Consider the following 19,193-nt stretch of genomic DNA (forward strand, 5'->3'; position numbering starts at 1 on the left):
CTTATTTCACTATAACTCTCATTTTTTATTTTTGAAAATATTATTTAAACATGGAGTTTATATACAATATTATACATTTAGGTAGTGTTTGTTAATTAATATATAAGCTAAGGTAGTATTCGTTAATTAATATATAAACTGAAAAAAGTAAGATATGAAAAATATCTCTGACAATTTTTTTTTTAAAAGAAGTCATATAACTTATTATTTTGAACTGTTCGGATAAATTTATCTCTTCCCCCATCAAATAAGTTATTTTGAATCTTACGGATAAGTTATCTTAATGCAATTTTATCTTATTCATTTTAATAAACGTTATCTGAAAAAGGTAAGATATAGAAAATATTTTAGACTTTTATTATTTTTAATATATTTGTTAAATTTATTTGACGACCCTTAAAAAAAAATTATGTGACTTTTTATCTATATTTTTTTAGACATACTTATTTCTCCCTCAAGATAAACATATTTTAATCCTCATAAATAAGATAAAATGACGATAGTGTCATTTAGTGTACTCTAAAACATTTAAGAGATAAATTAATAAAAAAAATTAAAATATTTTTTAAATTTATCTGAACTATTTCATATTTTAGTTCAAAAAATATTATAATCTTATATATTGATGAAATTTTAACCTATTAATTTTAACAAACGCTACATTCTTGTTTCATTTTAAGAAACACTCCTCGGGTGATTTTTAGTCCGTAGAACGTGAGCTATATTTTCACGAGTTTAGTTGAAAAAATAATAATTTTCATGTTTAATACGTCAAATTTTCAGAAATACATAATAAATTTTCCAGTCGAGGAAAAAGACAAAACTATCCTCCCAATATCATTTTACGGCTAGTTGCTGCTGCTGCTGCTTTCCGTCTATGCTTCGTCCCATCCCATCTCCTGTCCTAAGTTGCGGCCGTGATTATCCAAAACAAAACAAAATTGCTGCTTTCCATCTGATCTTCTCCCTCTTCGTCTTCAACTTCAACTAAGATTAGCCAAGAAGATCAGAGAGTTCTCGATTCTCTCTCTCTCTCTCCTCACATGCGCGCACTGACACGGTGAAACCAAAAATTGAAGCAAAAGAAGAATTTTGTATTTTGGAAATTTTATTTTTTACTAAATTTAAATTCCATTTATTTGGGTGTAAAATAGCTTTCCGAAATATATTTTTCTATTTTTTGATGTTTGGTAAAGAAACAGATAAGAAAATAGTTTACAACACATAATGTAAAATAACTTACTAATTCAAAATCCATGACTTATTTTCTTATTTACACCAAAAAGAATTAACTACTTCTCTTTCATCAAAATATATTTATATACATTATATATATATATATATACATGCATTCTCATGATAGCATTTGAAATCGATCACCAATGTTCTATTTTTATGTAAGCATTTGTAAGAAATTATGAGATAGAATTCTCCTCGTATTTATCATCAGACTTTTAAATTGATAAAATAAATAAATAATCAATATTTAATAAGCAGTCAAAATTTATTTATTTATCTTTGAGGTTATTGACCTTTTATATAGGTGAGGACAAGTACTAAATTCAAATATTTGGACTTATATTTGATACTTCTAGCCTAAATTAGTCCAATCAGATGGACTTAGTTATTTCAGATTGGTCACAAATTTGTTAGATCGGATTTAAATGGTGTTATGCTTGAATTATTTGTAAGTTAAGTAAATCGAGATATTTTGAGTTAAATTTCTAATATTATCAAACTTGGATACCTAGAGTTAGTGACATAAGTTAAAATTTGTAGTGTTGCCTTCAAAATTTTCAACCTTAGATATGTCAAGTTGTGCTAATAGGAATCAAAATTTCAATAAGGAAGCTTTAAAGTTGGAATTCATGAGTTTATCCTTTTAAATTTAAATTAAATAAAAAAATTTGTGACATCTTACATTGATACTTAATTCAATAAAGATATGTAATAATGTACATGAGTGGATCTAAGAGTAGATCTGGTAGAGGACTGACCCCAAATTCATAAGTCACTTCAGCCCTTCTCTCCTCAAATTGGTCAAATCACAAATCTAGGGAAGGCTCTAGTCCATGCTTACCCCCTAGGCCTTGACAATGTGAGTTTCATTAATTCTTATTGACAAGTTAGTGACTTCACTTTTTTTATGTATATATATATATACACAGACACAATCACACATATACACCTATATACACATTGCCCACACATAATTATACATAAATATGAACACATATAAACATATATGTATACATGCATATATATATATACAGTAAGTGGGCAACATAGCATTGTCGTATATATATATATATATAACTAAATTTTGAAAAATATTTTACAATATAAACAAATATAAAAAAATAAGATAAAAAATAATTTCTTGCGCTCAACCAAACTGAGCCTTAATACAACAATTTTTTTGATAAATAATCGAGAAATAATAAAATGTATTATTGTGTTGCTTTGAAATTTTCATATTATGTTGTTTTGTATATATTCATTTAAATATGCATTTTACATAATTAATACTTAATGAATGTCTATTATATATACAAAATTTGTATCTTAAGTCATAAATGTATCCTTCCAATTTTGAATGCTTTTTCAAAAAAGTGCCTAAAATACAAAATGTTATTTCCATACGATCTTAATTCATTTTTTATGCATATCAAGCATCAATTTTACTTACAAATCACATTTTAAAGAATTTAATTGACAATTGGTAACATTTTTATAAAATTGAGTATGTGAGGCTGAGGCCTCAACATTATGTGCAGGTGCAACATGGAAGTTGTTTGTGTATAACAACAATAACATATTCAGCTTTTATTTCACTATGTGGAGTCGGTTATATGAATTCTAGATTTTCATGTATTTATGTCTTTTGTCATATATTCGTTTGAACTCATATACTTTATATCAAACTTTAATATCTCTTTCAAAGTTTTTTTCGGTCTACCTCTACCTTTTTTTGGCTAGTTATTCTATTTCATCAACTCTCATCACATGAGTGTTTCTTGGTCTTCTTCTTTAATAATCAAACCATCTTAGTTTAGTCTTTCTCATATTCTCCTCGATTGACACTACTTTTACATTATTATGAATAATCTCATTTTTTATTTTATTTTTTTTTTGTATGGCCACACATCTATCTTAGCATCCCCATATCCACTACGCTCGCCTTTTGTTCATGTTGGTATTTGACTGCCTAACATTCTGAACTATATGACAAAACTGGTCTTATAGTTGTCCTATAGAATTTTCCTTTCAGTTTTAATGAATTTTACCATCACATAACACTCCTGATGTATTTCTTCATTTTAGCTAACATGCCTTAATTCTATGCGTGACATTCTCGTGAATTTCTCCATTTTTTTTAATTACTTATCCCAAATATCGAAAATGATATTTTCTTTATATGATTTGGTCTTTCAATTTTATTATAACATCTTATACTCTTACATTTTTACTAAATTTGCATTTCATATATTCTGTTTTTCTTCTACTTAATTTAAATATCTTATATTCTAAATTGTTTCTCCACAACTCAAGCTTAACGTTCACTAATTCTTTTGTTTCATCTACCGACACTATGTCATCTGCAAATAGCATACACTATGGCACCTCTATCTGAATGTGTTTAGTGAGTTTATCCATTACTAAAGCAAGTAAGTATGGACTTAGTGCATAACTTTGATGCAGTCCCATTGTAATTTTAAACGGTTCAGTATCCCCTCCGCATGTTCCGACCTTTGTCTTTATACCGTGATACATGTCCTTGAGGATTTGTATACAGGCTATTCGAACTCTTTTATTCTCTAAAACCTTCCATAATACTTATCTAGAGACCCTATCATAGGCATTTTCTAGATTTATAAACACCATATGCAGGTCCTTCTGAAGATCCCGATACCTTTCCATTAGAAGCCTTAGTAGGTATATAGCTTCTATTGTTGACCTATCAGACATGAAACCAAACTGATTTTTCGAGACGTCTGTTTTTTTTGTGTGCCTTTGCTCTATTATTCTCTCATAGAGTTTCAAAGTATGTCTCATTAACTTAATTCATCTGTAATTTTTACAGTTTTAAACATCTCATTTATTCTTGTATGTAGGAAGCAAAGTACTCTTCCTCCATTCATATGTCATCTTTTTGATTTAAGGATCGAGTTAAATAATTTCGTTAGTCAGGAGATGCTCTCTTCTCCCATGCATTTCCATTCTCTTATTGGTATATTATATGATCCCACCGCTTTATGATTTTTCATATTTTTTAATGCTTACCTTATTTCTTTAAACTTATGCGTCGATAAAATGTATAACTCATGTTATCTTCGGAGTTACTAAGATATCCCAACCTAACTTTTGTGTCCCCATCATCATTGAATAATTTTGTGAAATACTCATTCCATCTCTCCTTAATCGCTCCCTCTTTCACTAATATATTTTGGTTTTATCTTTTATGCATTTCACCTGGTTTAGATCTTTTATTTTTTTTTCTTTTGTTTTAGCTAATTTATATATATTTATTTCTCCATATTTTGTATATAATCATTTATATAGATTCTCATATACTTTTGACCTTGCTGCATTAATAGCTCTTTTTGCTGCATTTTTCACTTCTTTATAATTTGTTAGGTTTTCTTTATTGCTGCACTGATACACAGCCTTATAGCAAGATTTCTTATTTCTAATTTTCAATTGTACTTCTTTATTCCACCATCAAGACTCCTTAAGGTTTGAGGCTCTACCATTTGCCTCTCCAAGGACTACATTTGCCGTGCTTCTCAGGGCAGTGTTTGTTTGTCCTTCTCCATTTCATTCATTTCTACCTCTTGATTTTTCTTTAAAAATTAATTATTTTCCCTTTTAAATCCCACTACCTAATTCTTAGATTTTGTTTTATGTGATTTTTTATCTTCCAATTTATTACTTGGACATCAAATATCAAAAGTCTATGTTGAGTAGTCAAATACTCTCCTGGTATCACCTTACAATCCCTACAGCATAACCGATCCTCTTATCTCATGAGAAAGTAATCTATTTGGGTGTTTGATGTGATATTTTTATATATGATTAAGTGTTCATCTTATTTTTTGAACCTAGTATTAGTTATGATGAGCCCATATGCCATAGCAAAATCTAGAATATAGTTGCCCTCATTATTAATTTCCTCGAATCCATACCTTCCATGTACCTTTTTATAGCCGTTTCTGTCTCTACCCACGTGACCACTTAAGTCACATTCTATAAGCACTTTCTCTTCTCTTAGTATCGTTTGTATGAGTCCCTCTAAGTTATCCCATAATTTTACTTTTATCTCATCACCTAACCTCGCTTGTGCTGTATATGTACTAAAGATATTTATAGTCATTATTTCTATATCAACTTTCACCATAATAATTATATCCTCTATTCTCTTTATATTCACTGCATCATCTACTAAGCTTTTATTCATAATAATCCTTACTCAATTTTTCGCTTGATCATTTCCTGCGTACCATATTTTATATATAGTTTTTGATAAAGTTTTTAATTTTTTTCTCTACCCATATTATCTCTTGAAGATACATAATATTAATCTTTCTCCTAATCATCATATCTATCACTTCCATGGCTTTGCCTATTAATGTTTTTATGTTCCATGATCCAATCCTTAATCTATGATTTCGATTTTGGTTTTGACTTTGAATTTGATTTATTTTTTATTTTAGTTTTGATTTTGGATTAGCTTTTTTACTTTCATCTGTCCAAACAAATGCAAGGACTTTTACTCATTTGTCACTATATCCCAACGCCGATGTAGCGGCCCTATCTTACTCGACACTACACCCAAGTAATGTAGCGTGTCACTATGAAATGTTACGTCCCAACAATTTCTCATAATTTGTTTAAAATTCATATTTTTGGATCAGATTAAGTTTTATGTTAGTAGTCGATTATCTAATACAACCCTATTCATTTATTTAGGCTTGAGACTGAGCGAATATACGGAAGTTATGAAAGTGGTTTGTGTAGCAGAAAAAAAAAATCATAAAAAAGAGTCGAAATAAAATCTCCCTAACAGTAAAATATAGAATTATCAAAATAGAAGTCGGATTGTGCTACAACGAAGCTAGGGTTTTTCTGGCGGTCGAGCATACAACGTAGAGCCGAGCCGCTCTCGTAGGGTTTCTGGGTGAAATTACCGCCAATCTGAATCACCCCCCAATTTTGCTCTTCTTCTCTCCGTAGCTTTGGATCTGTCTATATATATTTGGCATAATACTACACTGATTATCGAAACGCTACAGCCTTCGGCATTTGCGCTGTTGGAACATGCCGGGGCCTGCGGCTGCGACCGTCGCCTCCGCCTCCTCCGCCGCCGCCGCGCTTTTGGCGCAAAGACGCATTCCGAACGGTTTTCTCCATCTCTCTGATTCTCGTAGTCCTGGTTCTTGCGTTCAACCTCTGGTAATTCTACTGTCTCGTACCAGTAAAATCGTCCGTTTTCTGTTCTGATTCTCTAGTTGGTCTGAGATAGATTGCTTCTCTCTGTATAGTTTGATTTCGAGATCATTCCTTTCTTTATTTGGAGAAATGCGATCTTTCCCCTTTAGTTGTCGCATTTCATCATTTCCTCTGCACCGGCTTGATGTTTGAAGTGTTTTTTCCTCCTAGTTTCACAACGCATCAACGCCGGCGTATCGCTTCAAGTTGTATCCAATTAAAGCTATGGCTGAGACTGAAAGAATTCCTGTATCCGACTCTCAACCCTCAGGTTCTGGTAATGTTTCTGCTTTCCCTTGGCGCAATGCTATTATGGCCGATATGTATGCTCTCGCACGTGCTAACATGCTAAGCGAGCGAATTGTAAAATCAGAAGGATAGCGATAACAGTCATACATGGGAAAAAAAAAATCAGGAGGAGAGTGATAACAGTCATACTCAGTCGCAACTCGTGTTATGTAGATAGATTGACAAGGCAATACGATATGGATAATCTCTTTCAAAATGTGAAGATGCGCATGCTTATATATATAAATGCATTACATGCATCTCATATCACGTGAGGAAAAATGTATGAGGTATATGTTTTAGCTGGCTATCTTGGCAGCAGTTCAATTTCTTGTTTGGTTGAAGGATAAGCTGGAAAGGGAAGGAGGGGGAAGCATTAGGTCTTTGATATTGTAGTTATTTTGATTTCTCCTGTCTCTTCACGATTCATGAACTATATTCACTACCTGTTATTTCTTATTTTTGTATCATGTTTTGGTTGCCAAACTTTATCTGATCTGGATGATTACTTATTCTAGGCAGCAAGCAAGCACTAATATCATTGTCAGACAAGAAGGATTTGGATTTGCTTGGCTCCGGACTTCAGGCATTAGGGTGAGTTTTCAAAATCTTTTTTCTTCTTTCTTATGTATTTGACCTCGCTGATTTTTTTTTTGGGTCTGTTTAGTGTTTTCTTCTTCCCTTCAATTATTTATCAAGCTTTCAGCAGCGTCCCCCCCCACCAATCCCCCCCCCCCCCCCCAAAAAAAAAAAAAATCATGGGTCTGGTAGTGTGATCTAATTGGCTCCCCTCCCCCCCTCCAAAAAAAAATAAAAAAAAACTCAATTTCAGCAAAAAAAAGAACAAAAAAAAAAATATATTTATCATGGGCCTGGTAGTGTGATCTAATTGGCTTCTTTCCTTGTGCGCACTGATGTATTTTTCCAGTATGTGCTAATTCTTGTGATGGCATTTCTTTTCTTGTGTAGATACAAAATTGTTTCAACTGGAGGAACAGCATCTGCTTTGGTGAATGCTGGTGTTTCTGTCATCAAAGTGGAAGAACTTACCTGTTTCCCAGAAATGGTAAGTGAATTTTGTTTATCTTGTTTTACCTTACATTTGGTGTTCTTGCTGTTCTATCCATGGAAGAATTTCGGTTAAATTTTGATGTTTGAAGCAGGATTTTACGTTTTTTCAAATGTGATTAATGGGCACGTTCAATTTTAAGTACTTTTTTTTTAATAAAAAATATGGTTAATTTTAAGTTTTTTATTGCATTACTATTTGATTTATTTTGAGGAGGAAAATGGGGAGAATTTCCTATTCTAGCAATACTTGTTATGTCAAAGGTCATTGCTAAACGACAATTGTAAAAGTAGTGACTATAAAGTTGAAGGAGAAATCATTTCTTTAATCTCTATCGGCAGTAGAACTGGTTAAGATTAATGCCTTGTCAAATATTATGTAATATTTATGCTTCTTTATACCACTTCACACCCCCCCCCTCCCAATGAGACAATCTGAACCTCCATTATCCATGAGTTTTTCCATTGCAGCCAGAAGGTTGCTACTCGTTGCGTATTTTAGATAAAATCTGAAGCTCTGATATGAGTTGACTTGTTTCGGTTAAACAAATAGCTTAAGAGAACTTACGAGGTCAGCTTGAGCAATTGACAGCTGTCTAGTCTGTCTATCTCAATGTCTTTATGTGTGATTGGACCCAGTTTTGAAATTATTTTATATGAGCTGGTGTATTATTGCTTTTCTTGCTACAAAGCCACTTAACCTTTCTAAGTATTCCTAAATGTTGTCTGTATTTTAGATTTTTCATATCTTAGCTTTTGTATAACAGATACAATTACTAATATATCTGTCTATATTAATCATGTAGATTGTAGAGGTGTTAAAGTTTTTTTCCCCAAAGTATATTTCTAAAGGCAGCTACAAAGGCGACACTCTTCTCTGCTGTCTCTTTGTTGATGACTGTGATACCTTTAGGCTCCCAGTGCATATTTAGAAGTCCCTTTTCCTTCAAGTCCATTGAATAACAAGTTTCTTTGTATATCAATTTTCTTTCTTCAACTATGGTTAGATTGATTAGATTCTTTTTGGTTGCAAGTGGTTACTGTTTTTATGTATCATGGACCCTTGATGCTTGCTTAATTTGAAAAAACTATTTTCTTTTTACAGCTTGATGGTCGTGTAAAAACCTTACATCCTAACATACATGGAGGTATTCTTGCTAGAAGAGATCAAACACATCACATGGAAGCTTTGAGCAAGCATGGAATTGGTAAGCTCAATTACTTATCAAGGTACAAGAAATATGTTCTAGTTGCATCAATATTCTGTTCAAGTAGTCCACCTTTGGTCTTGTGTTGATCAATCAAATTACAACAATATATCAAGCCTTAATCCCACTAGACAGAGTTGGTTACATGATTTAGCATGCCAATCATCTCTATATATAATTATATATTCTGTAGGGCCATTATAATGCATATCATGCTTTAGGGTTTTTCCTCTAAAAACTTCTCTTTTGTTCACTCTCTTTGCAAGAGTATTTATTGATCTTCTTCTCATATGACCAAATTATCTTAATTGTATTTCACATCTTATTTTCAATAGGAGCCACTCTTAACTTTATTCTGAATAACCTCATTTTTAATTCTGTTTTTTTTTTTTTTTTTTCTTGTATGGCTGTACATCCACTATAGTATCCTCGTTTTTGCTGCGGTTGTATTTTGCACATGGATATCCTCTGAATTTCATGTCAGGGTAAATAGAGGAACTTTTTATGAATCCAAATGCAGGATATGGTATATGTATACTATCTGGTTCCATACCCCAGTCAGACACAAACCAGAGTTTTCCCTTAAAAGTCTTTTTATTTGTCACTGTAGTTTGTATTTCTAAATTAGTACTAATTTTCTACAGGTACATTTGATGTTGTGGTGGTAAACTTGTATCCCTTCTATGACAAGGTTTCCTCTGCTGGTGGAGTATCATTTGAGGATGGAATTGAGAACATTGACATTGGTGGTCCTGCCATGATTAGAGCTGCTGCAAAGGTCATCCTTAATCTAATGTTACATATATTTTTGAGGAATGCCTTTTTGTTTTTTGCTAAGTAAAGGCTTGAGGAACATGCAATTGTTTGATTGTATTTGTACATGTCTGCATATGAATTACATTTATGCATATTTTAGTCATTAACCAGTGTTACAAGATATTTCTCCCCCCCAAAAAAACCACTGTTACAAGATAAATTGAACAAACACAACTGTATTAAGTCCTGAGATTTTATGAGAAGTTGCTTTATTCTTGATCCCATAATTTACCATGGCTTTAAGCTACATTCTTAACTCCTAGTTATCACAGGAATTGGGATAAAATTATGTCAATTGGTTGGTCTTTAAGTTTGAACCCTCAATCAAAGTGCATGACCATCACTGTTTGTTGATTAAGATAGAAGCAGATACTCTTTTTCCCGGCGCACCAACATCATGCAATTGTTATACACATTATTAATGGGATGTATTGGTACTTTATGTCTCTAATAATACTTGATGTTGTTCTTGTATATACTGTCATGATTCAATTTGACTCATATTGAACAGAATCATAAAGATGTCCTCGTTGTCGTTGATTCAGAAGATTATCCTGCTCTCTTGGAATTTCTTAAAGGGAACTGGGATGATCAGGATTTCCGCAGGAAGCTTGCTTGGAAGGCTTTTCAGCATGTTGCATCTTATGATTCTGCAGTTTCAGAGTGGTTATGGAAGCAAACTTTTGAAGGTACTCATTGTACATTTTAGTTATACAAAGACTGGCATGCATTAATCTCATGGTAATGAAATGATCTCGGTTCATTGCACAGTGTCATCATGTAATTCACCAAAAAATTATTAAAACCTTAAGATACAAAAATAATCTTAGCTAAGACTCCACTTGTCTTGATTTAAGACATTCTACATTATAAAATATTTTACATGTAAAATGATTTTATTAAAAAGCTTATTTTTGTTTTTACTTTCCAGCATTTGGTTTATTATACATGAAATTTTTCCCCAAGTACACTGTATTTTACTTGAGACCAAAAGTCTTCCAGGTCGGCAGTGCAGTAGAAGGGCCACCAAAAAGCAGTGAGTTCAGATTATCAAGAGGCTGTTTCAACAGCGGTTTTAGTTTTCTTCTTCTTTGTGTGTGTATGTGTTCTTGTTTTCAGTTTTTGCACTTTATGTTTTTGTTTTGTTTGTGAAAAATGAAACGAAGTATTACTTTTGAGAATACATTTTCAACAAAAAAAAAAATGAAAATATGTTTGATAATACTTATTGCAGAAATCGATGAACAAAAAGGAAGTTCAGAATCAAAATCATATATTGAACAATAGGATACATTCCCTATTAATAGGGAAGAGGATACACTATAGGAAAGTTCTATGAAAGGAAAGATAAATATGCTACACAATAAACAAGGAAACCATATATACAACTTTACAGATTTAGGAAATTATTTGAAACTATGATCACATCCCTAATCTTGGAGAGAATCCAATATATACTTGGAAAGGCTGCTTGCAAATCTCCTCCAAATCATGTGTAATCCCGTGATTCATCCAACACTTATTCATGTTTTTTATCTATTATGATTAAACATTTATGTAATAATTAATTTTATGCTATATATGAATAAATGGGTGTTTCTAGTGCACAAGCCCCCGGCTTTGTGATGCTTGGCGAAGGATTGTATTTCTAGCAGATTTTCGATGTCCTTTTCCATTAGGAGATTATCTTCACAACTTGAACTTGTGACCTTTTACAAAGGAGCAGTTTTATTATAACTAGTTTACTACCAAGGCTTGCCCTTTTAATGTTATACATCAATAAAGAATTTCAATTATATTAATTTAGTTTTAATATTAGGATCACAGGGTTTAGCTAGGGTTTGAATAGGAAATCTGGGAGGAGCCGAGGGATATAGAAGAAATGGAGGGAAATAACAGCAAGAATAGAGGGAGAAATGCAGTCAGAACAGAACAAAAGAGGGAGAATTAGAGAGAAACAAGAGAGATCAGACCTGAGAGAAATCTGGAAATCAATTCTCATTCATCTATCCCATTCTCTGCCTAATCTATCCTATTTATAGGCTACAACAACAAAGTACAATCATGACAACAACAAAGTATAACAACAACGTACAACCTACTACAACACGTATAATACAATTACTATTATATCCTTGGGGATTTTTGGGGTCTTGACAATTCCCCCCTCCTTGAGAGAGTTCTTGTCCCCAAGAACTTACAATAACTAGCCACTATTCGTCATCTAATCCCTACCTTTTCTATCAGATTTATCCTTCTTTCTTTCTTTCTCCTTCTAGGCCGATTCCTCTTCACTCTTACGTTCCTTCTCTTGTTGTTGATGGGCTCAAGTATCAAACTTAGTTTATCCACTTGCACCAAATGTGTTGCATCGGCAGCTACCACGATATCTGTAATATCTTGCAGATGCAACAATTGAGAAGTAGATTCGCTTCAAGTATTCAAACAAAAACTGTCCAAAATTAACAGTGCCATGCTTTGTTGCAACATCAAGTTTAGCCATCCACTATTCCTTATTGGAATTGGAAGTAGTTCCAATTGACTTGTCATACCTCCAACCATAGCATCACCAGTAATAGAAAGAAATTCAAACTTCTCTGTAGGCCAAAACCTGACTTGATGTTGCGGCTGACCAACTGGAATACAACCAATCAAAGCAGCAAAAGTCTTGTTCCCAACATCAAAACTTTTAACTTTTTTTTCCTCCTCTCCGGCTCCATCCGGCGGATCCCCAAATATTAGTTTTGTATTGTTATCAACAGTGTTCTAAAAATTGGCTTAGGCGGCTGCCTAGGTGTTGCTGAGGCGCTAGGTGGCCCCTGGCCGTGCCCGATTTTGGCCTAATCGGCCCCATTAGCCGCCGGCCCGGCTAATTGGTGCCAAGCGGCGCCTAATCGGCCACGATGGCTGCCTAGACGCATGGGTCGCCTAGCCCCATGAACCGCCTCGACCACTTGCTCTCTCTGTTGTGGCGCCTAAGTTGATTTAGGGTTTTTTTCCCCTTACCCATTCTCTCTCTCGTCTCGTCGTCACCGCTTGCTCTCTCTATTGCCATCGCCGTTGATTGTCTCTCGTCACTTTCTCTTTCTGTGTCGGCCTCTCTTGTCGCATGTCGCCGTCGCCTCTTTTGGACGGTGAACTTGCTATCGCCGCTTGCTCCCTCTAGTTGCAGCCACAGAAGATTTGCTCTCTTTCTGAGTCTCAACCTTTGCTCTCTCTAGTTGCTATCTCTCGCCCCTTTGATTTATATATGCACAATATTATATATATAATATAATAATTCTATTAATAGGTATATCATATATATGTGTTTATAACTTTATATATATAAATAGAGATAGATTTATATATATATATAACCTCTATATATAATTTGTTTATTGTTTATATATATATATATATGAATATATATGTGTATTTGAGATAATATAAATTTTATTTAAATAATTTTTTTATGCACAGCCTAGGTGCTAGGCCCCAGCTTGGCGCCCGACTAGCGACTAGTGCGTTTTAGAACACTGGTTATCAGGCATTGGTGGAGTACCTATTCCTTCAACCAGAGGTTCACCTTCAACATTTTAAGACTAGTGCCTAAAAGCATATTTTTCTTCCTGTTTACCATCATATACCAGAGGTGCATTTTCAGCAAATTTCTCCTAAAAAATCTCTCCACTTGCAGCAGGCTTCACTTTGAAATCCAAAGAGTCTGCTGCCCAGGGGCTGGTCCAAGTCCAGGAAGGATTGGATCAGTCTTTTCCCTAGGAGGAAAGTCAGGTGACAGCCTGAGTCTGCCTAGTGAACATCACCAAGAAGTTCTGCATCTGCTCGCTAATTTGACAGCCTACTTCCTCGCACATCTGACTGATCGCATTATCAAACTTCTTTTCCATTGTCTCTTCCATTGTTCCTAAACGGATCTGTAATTCCGACACAGAAGTGGTCACCTGCTGCAACTGCGACTCCATCTGCTTCATTCTGGTTCCGTCCGCCATTGCTATCTCTGATTCTCTGTTCAAGGTTAGATCTAAGGCCATGGAGCGCTGCCTTGACTTTTCTTCTCCGTTCACTGCAACTGACTATTGCCTGAACCTCATTTCGCCAAAATTCCGCCAGAAACTATCTGTCTCTGCTTTGCCTTTCAATTTTGAATAAAAATTACCAAAACTCACAGCTGAGAGCCAACCTCCTGCTTTGCCTTCAAAATTTGAACTGAGAGTCGCTTGCTCGTTCGGTTACAATCTATCCTTTGATTCTTCTGAATCGGATCGGAAAGGTTGCTTGTACTTGCCTATCAACAGCTGATACCAATTGTCAAGTCCTGAGATGTCTTCGGTTGGCTCTGTTGAATTTGTCGGAATCTCAGGAAATTGCTGCTCGATGAATTCCACAGAAAGTCACCAGAAATCACCTGGCCTAACTTTCCTGCTGTAATTGCCGGAGTTAATTGCTAAAATTGCAGGAATCACAGCCAAGGACTGTTGGCTCTGTACCAAATTGTCAGGATTCTAGGGTTTAGCTAGGGTTTGAATAGGAAATCTGGGAGGAACCAAGGGATATAGAACAGAAATGGAGGGAAATAACAGCAAGAATAGAGGGAGAAATGCAGTCAGAACAGAACAAAAGAGGGAGAATTAGAGAGAGAAAAGAGAGATCGGACTTGAGAGAGAAATCTGAAAATCAATTCTCATTCATCTATCCCATTCTCTATTTAATCTATCCTATTTATAGGCTACAACAGCAAAGTACAATCATGACAACAGTGAAGTATAACAACAATGTACAACCTACTACAATACATATAATACATAATTACTATTATATCCTTGGGGATCCTTGGGGTCTTGACATATTATTATGAAGTATATTACTAAAAGTTAGTTTTAAAAATTTTAGTAGCTAATTTATCACATTAATAGATTATATTATTTTATAAATTTTGTTTTAGAACTTTCATTGTGAATACTACTGCGTAATAATACTTCTAAAACTTATAATAGTAAATGATAATAATATCCACAGGGTCATTTTTTTTTTCCTTCGCAAGATCTTTTATAAAGTTATTATATCCCCTGCCATAAATAGGAGATCCTCTCACCAAGGCTTTTTTTTAGTCCTTTTCCACCTCATTTGTTAGAAATTTCTTTTATTCCATTTCGAGGTGTGTTACTTATTCCTCATATATCAATAATACCATTATAAATATATTTACCAAAACCAATATCAATTGTATTTATATTAATATCAATATTAGTAATAAATCATGAATTTTAAATTGACTAATAATATTATCAATAATAATATTATCATGTCATTTTTTAGTAGTATTTTCAATATGGTATAGAGTAATACCGATTATGAATATTGTAATATTGATGAACTTGTTAATATTATTACTAAATCTTAGTATTCTCTGAATGAACATTATAACATTAATACTAACATCTATTATCAATATTTGTAATCATATAAATATTAACACTAATATTATAACATTATTGATCCCATAATTTTATATCCATATATTAAGCTTATATAATATTCATGAAATTTCTAATGCTGCGATAGTATTAAGCATTTTAGTATTATTATTTTAGTCATCACTGTATTATATTAATAGCATTAATGTTGGAACTATAATGTTAATGAACATTATATTTTTAAGAATACCATGTTGGTCATTAGTCTTATAATGCTAGTATTTGCTCTTATTAGATGTAATTTTAGCATTGACTCTATTATTTCTTTCAGTGAATATTATAGTGTGAATAATAGTATATTAGTATTATCAAAATCTATCATTAATATCATTAGTTATCATCATAAATATTCTGTTGGTGGTATTAATCTTATACTATTAACAACATAATTATTAATTTAATATTATCATCATAATACTATTTCAATTCTAGTGTTACTAATAAGAATGTTGGTATTGGAAGATAATTTTTTTTTAAAAATGATAGCATCGTTTCTAAAACAGGTTGAAATACCTTTTTTGTGCACTTGCATTTTTGACTAGTTTTCTTTTTTGTTTTTGAAGAGCATCCCCAAATTCATGAGGCTCCTTATTTTGTGAGGGTTGGGAGAGTCATTTTTTATGCAGCCGTAGTCTTGCTTTGCAAAGAGGCTGTTTCCACAATGTTATATATATTATATAAAAGAAAAAAATATCAAATGGGCCCAAAGGATTTGATTTCACCAAGAATTAACATATTTGTGTTTATGTTTAGATATTGTAGAGTGGCCCAAAAATGACCTGCAAAAATTAGAAGCATAAGTTGTTTTTGGCCTTCCACCAATATTACTTTTCCAAAACAATTAACTTACTAACTTTTACTCAACCAAACAATGAAAACGAAGGAAAAATATTTTCCAAAAAAATGAAAAGGCAAATGGATCATATTATAATCAATTAGGGAAAGTAAATGCAGTTTAAACGTTACAATGGTACATAGGCTTATTGGAATTTTTAAAATTCTGACCTAGCAATTCAACTTTCATGTGAATTTCTGCTGTGGCGATACTTTTAATTGATGTTGTTTTGTAAATATTTTGGAAGACAAATTTCCTCCCAGCTTTACAGTGTCTCTCACGCTCAAACATTCACTTCGCTACGGTGAAAACCCTCATCAAAAGGCTGCATTCTATGTTGATAAGAGTCTATCTGAGGTTAATGCTGGTGGTATTGCAACTGCTATTCAACACCATGGGAAGGTGAGTAACAAATTTTATTTTATTAGTACATATGATTGATTTTTTTGTAGACTGCATCTACCACAATATGTTGCTCAGATGTACAGTTCTGTGGCATAGGCTAGTTGCTCTTGTTAATATTTACATGTCCATTATCATAATTTTAGTTAAAATATATAGATAAATATTCTTTAAGTTAGGATATTGCACGGTTCCTCCTCCATTAATGCTAGGGCTATACTGTGATTTTGAAACAAAGTCACTTATCCATATCAATAATATAGAAGACTGGAAGGCTTGCAGAAACTTCTACAAAAGTGAAAAATGTTTGAATAGTTTCATGTAACATTTAAGGTTTCAGAAATTTACTCTTGATAACCAATTCTGTCGGTATGGCAACCCAATTAGTGACTTGCTATCAGGTTTACCAATTATGTGCCTGATTTCATTTATGTTTAGCCTATGCTGCTTATGTTATTTTACTGCTGTTTTCTTTAGCAGTTAATTTTAATGTTTTCCACTTTCGCAAATTAAAGCTTTTCATTTTGCCTATCGCTAAGATTTTATGTGCTGTGCAAAACTCATCATATTGGAAGGTGTTCCTATCAGTATCAGAATTTGAATCTATGAAGAATTTTCATGTTCTTTTTGCTACAGGAGATGTCATATAACAACTATTTGGATGCTGATGCAGCTTGGAACTGTGTCTGCGAGTTTAGTAAACCTACTTGTGTAATTGTGAAGCACACAAATCCATGTGGTGTAGCTTCACGAGATGATATCATTGAAGCCTACAGACTGGCCGTAAGAGCAGATCCAGTTAGTGCATTTGGCGGTATTGTTGCCTTCAACATAGAAGTTGATGAGGTAATTATTGTGGAACTTTTTCTTTTACCCTAGCTATATTATATGAAACTTGTAGCTAGGTGACGTTGAGAATCACATTGCATCACACTGATAATAAGACTATTCTTTTGCGCCAAAAAAGCTATATATTAATTTTAACATTGTTCTAGAATTTCTCTCATTTTGTAACATGGGATGATATCATGTGGACGTTGTCTTTCTGATAAGCTACTGCTATAGGGGCTGCACTTTTTTTTTCATACATCCTTAATTTTTCCCCATTTTTGGAAGGATCTTGCAAAAGAAATTCGAGAGTTCAGAAGCCCAACAGATGGTGAAACCCGGATGTTCTATGAGATTGTAGTTGCACCCAAGTATACAAAAAAGGGGCTTGAGATCCTCCGTGGAAAGTCCAAGACTTTGAGAATCCTAGAGGCAAAGAAGAATCAGAAAGGAAAGCTTTCTCTTAGACAAGTTGGAGGAGGTTGGCTAGCTCAGGATTCTGATGATTTAACACCAGAAGATATCCAGTTTAAGTTAATGTCCGATAAGACTCCACAAGAAAATGAGCTTCGTGATGCTAAGTTTGCATGGTTATGTGTGAAGCATGTCAAGAGCAACGCCATTGTAATCGCTAAGGTTAGTACTGTCTCTATATTTCACATTATAAGTATTGTCATAAGTTTTGCAGCCCACAATAGCGTTTCTGATCCTGGTGAACACTGGAGCAGGATGACTGTATGTTAGGCATGGGAAGTGGACAGCCGAACCGGCGGGAGAGTTTGAGGATAGCTTTAAGGAAAGCAGGAGAGAAGGTCAAAGGAGCAGCTTTGGCTAGTGATGCTTTTTTCCCATTTGGTAAATTATCCTATTTGGATTTTATTTCTGTGATTTAAGAAATCAGTTTTTGAGATCGTTACCCATGAATCCCTGAGACTGCACATTTATTTTGCTGAAAAGTGAACTAGGTACAGGAATGTAAGGCAATGCACATGGGGTGCTAATAGAATGTGTGTTAGCTAACGAGATGACGTTAATTTTTTGCTTAACTGTTTTTTTTTTTTTTTCCAACAATCAGCTTGGAAAGATGCAGTAGAAGAAGCATGCGAAAGCGGGGTTGGTATTATAGCAGAGCCAGGAGGGAGCATTAGAGATGGGGACGCAGTAGACTGCTGTAATAAATATGGGGTTTCACTTCTCTTCACTAATATCAGGCATTTCAGGCATTGATGGTGAGTTGCAAAATGCAACTAACTCCTTCCTGCAATCCTGCTTCGCCCAGTGCCCCTAATAGAGGGCTATGTTGCCTCAAGGTTTTGGTTATTTATGGCGAAGATGATTATTTGAGGGCACACGCTGGCTAGAGTTTCTGCACAATGGCTGTAAGAGATGGGTGATTAGGTTTAATTTATTTGATTTAACAATGCTCTGTTTAATAGACAACCTAACATTAATCTGGATTAATGTTTTCTTGCCCCTGCTCTAGGATTAAATGTTGAAGTTGGAGAACACCGAAAAATGCAAGTAGAATGTCGCAGCCTCATCTCACATCTGTAGTGTATTAGAAATGTCTTAGGCAAACATTACATGATTCCATGAAACTAAATTACCCTTCACTAGGCATTCTTTTGGGGTGAAGAAGGGACATGTTTTTCTAAGTGGTAATATAACTTAAAACCACAACAGCATAGTTATGAAGAGATTGATTTGACTCGAGAGTTTAAAAAAGGGAGTTTGTTAAACTCAATCTCATGTGAATAGTTTTATTTATTTATTTTGCATAGT

At 33.7% G+C, this 19,193-nt stretch overlaps 1 protein-coding gene across 1 annotated transcript; it reads left to right on the forward strand.

Moving 5' to 3' along the window:
- The first annotated feature begins 6,088 nt into the window (after positions 1-6,088).
- LOC127795862 (uncharacterized) lies at positions 6,089-19,055 on the forward strand. The gene is made up of 12 exons (XM_052327812.1): positions 6,089-6,453; positions 6,661-6,766; positions 7,296-7,371; positions 7,747-7,843; positions 8,951-9,053; positions 9,698-9,831; positions 10,381-10,558; positions 16,429-16,583; positions 17,220-17,429; positions 17,700-18,047; positions 18,140-18,266; positions 18,487-19,055. The coding sequence occupies exons 1-12, from the start codon at positions 6,319-6,321 to the stop codon at positions 18,636-18,638; spliced, it is 1,821 nt and encodes a 606-aa protein (XP_052183772.1). The 5' UTR covers positions 6,089-6,318; the 3' UTR covers positions 18,639-19,055.
- The last annotated feature ends 138 nt before the right edge of the window (positions 19,056-19,193 follow it).

This window comes from Diospyros lotus, chromosome 2 (assembly GCF_014633365.1).
Source record: "Diospyros lotus cultivar Yz01 chromosome 2, ASM1463336v1, whole genome shotgun sequence".
Classification (NCBI taxonomy): domain Eukaryota; kingdom Viridiplantae; phylum Streptophyta; class Magnoliopsida; order Ericales; family Ebenaceae; genus Diospyros; species Diospyros lotus.